Here is a 2448-nt window from a genome sequence, read left to right as displayed (position 1 = left end):
ATATATATATATATATATATATATATGTTCAAGATTGTATTTAAATATTACATAATTTTTTAGTTAGCTAAATTTATAGTCACATATATACAATATATATACATAAGAATTTATATTACTTATTAACACCATAATTCGACCCATTATTTGCTTAACTCAATATAGGTTTCAAAGCCAACTAAAGAAAACAGAAACGATCTTATTGATATTAGACCAAAATATGGGCATACAAACATAATCACTTACACGGAAGATATTTAAAAAAAATAACTTATTATTGCAACATCAACGTATGAAGGGTGTACATAAGCAGTTAATTAGAAAATCTATAATACAATAAATGTATTGGAAACAATATAAGTCAATGATAAGATTGGATCCTCAAAAGCAAGAAACAACATCTTCATAATTCATAAAAAGTAAATGCCACAATTATACACATCTGAACGAAATGATATAAACATATAGTGTATTAATAAAAGTGACGGCAAAACCCGTATATGCCTAATTAAAACAAAATAATACAAAAAAGAAAACAAAAAAGACCAAAAAAAATAAAAAAGTGTCAACTATACCATAACCCACGCGTTGCGTGGGGAAGCAACTAGTGAAAATGAAAAGTCAGTGCCGCTGATTGCAGTCACTTTGTTGGGCTATTCGCTATGAACCTCCAAGTGGAACCACCACAAGAGAAGAAGAAGAAGAAGAAGATTAAGAACTCGTCGCCACCGTCGTTTTCTCTACTCCCAGACGAAATCGCCATGAACTGCCTAGCTCGGATCTCGCGGTCGTACTACCCAACGCTCTCAGTCGTTTCGAAAAGCTTCCGCTCGATTATCTCTTCCACCGAGCTCTACGCAGCCAGATCTCATATCGGAACCACCGAGCAGTGTCTATATGTCTGCATACGGGAACATGAAAGTCGATTTCCCCAATGGTTTACACTCTGGATTAACCCTAATCGAACCTTGCCGGACTCCATGATTAGGACGAGGAGAAGGAAGAAGAAGAAGAAGACAATTGGACAGTTGTTGGTTCCGATTACCTATTCTAAGTTTCCTTCTCTGTCAGTTTCCACCGTCGTTGGCTCAGAACTTTATATCATCGGCAGACCAGTCTATGGAGCACCGTCTTCTGCCGTGAGAGTCCTCGATTGTCGCAGTCACACCTGGCGCGATGCACCTAGCATGAATGTAGCCCGGAGAAATCCACACACTTGTGCCTACAATGGGAAAATCTATGTAATGGGAGGGTGTGAGGACGAATCATGGGCTGAGGTGTTCGATACAAAGACTCAAGTTTGGGAACGCCTCCCTGATCCGGATTCTGAGATTCGCAAGTGCCTCATTTACAAAATTGCAGAGATTGAAGGAAAACTTAACTTTGGCAATCATGAGGAGATGTATGCTTATGACACGAAGCATTGTAGATGGGAAAAGTGTGTACCTGACAAATTTGAAACTGTTGCGAGGTTAAAATGTATGATTGAGAATGTATCCTACTCCTTTAATCCTGAAGCTATACATTTTTGCCTCCGCGAGTTCCAGTGGTATGACGAAGAAAAGGGTTATTGGAAAGGGATTAATGGGTTAAACTCACTATTTCACAAGTTCATGAAGAATGGTGGTTCAATGTATTATATGACTCACCTAGTTAGCTGTGGTGGGAAACTCATATTTTTATGGCCAGGTTATATGAAGCATAATCCCAATAATACGAATAAGATTTGGTGCGCGGTTATCGTGGTAGAAAAGCGTCGTGGAAGTGATGGAGATGAGGTTTGGGGAAATGTTGAGTGGGTTGATGTTGTGCATACCGTCCCCATATCATGTGACCTCTTAGAATGTATCGTTGTCTCGGTTTGATTGACTTTGCATCCAAGGTACGATCAATCGTTCTGAATTCAAAATCATTTTCTAGTATCCGAAAATAGTTGTTTTGATCTGTGACTTTACCAAAACAGAGCCATCTTTGGTCAATATCCCTGAGTTTGGCCTTCATCATCTTTCTCTTTACTTATATATACACGGAACCCTTTTCGCTAAGTCAATGGAGAGTTTAAGCTTATATTGTTTGATAAACTAAGTTCATTCTTCCTTTTTACAATTTGCCAAAATAGGAGATTATTATGTATTTTTTTTCCCCTGTATGTAGGACTTAACATGAATGGACTGTTTGGAGAAAGGACAAGGAATCAGAGGCAAAAGGAGCACAACTCGATTGAAGGGTATTAATTAGTTAAGGACTGGTTAACAGTCACTCACGTTCGTTAACTCATTTTTGAGTTGAGTTTTGTGGTCATAAATTTAGAAAAATTTTCATCGATAAATCATGAGTTGTGTCTTTAACATTTTTTTTAAGTGATGATGACTACCGGGTTCTATGTTTTGACTTTTGAGGAAAGGAAAAGCTATGTTAAAATTGAAACTTTTTTTTGGTTTTAATGTT

General features: G+C 37.3%; 1 protein-coding gene across 1 annotated transcript; it reads left to right on the top strand.

The window, feature by feature from the left end:
• On the top strand, positions 608–2372 carry LOC104747798 (F-box/kelch-repeat protein At4g19865-like). The gene is made up of 2 exons (XM_010469489.2): positions 608–1882; positions 2155–2372. The coding sequence occupies exon 1, from the start codon at positions 663–665 to the stop codon at positions 1863–1865; it is 1203 nt and encodes a 400-aa protein (XP_010467791.1). The 5' UTR covers positions 608–662; the 3' UTR covers positions 1866–1882; positions 2155–2372.

Source organism: Camelina sativa, chromosome 15, assembly GCF_000633955.1.
Source record: "Camelina sativa cultivar DH55 chromosome 15, Cs, whole genome shotgun sequence".
Taxonomy (NCBI): Eukaryota; Viridiplantae; Streptophyta; class Magnoliopsida; order Brassicales; family Brassicaceae; genus Camelina; species Camelina sativa.
This window is presented reverse-complemented; position numbering and strand designations above follow the sequence as displayed.

Coding starts and splice junctions, on each gene's coding strand:
- LOC104747798 (XM_010469489.2), top strand. CDS start 663: ATGAACCTCCAAGTGGAACCACCACAAGAGAAGAAGAAGAAGAAGAAG.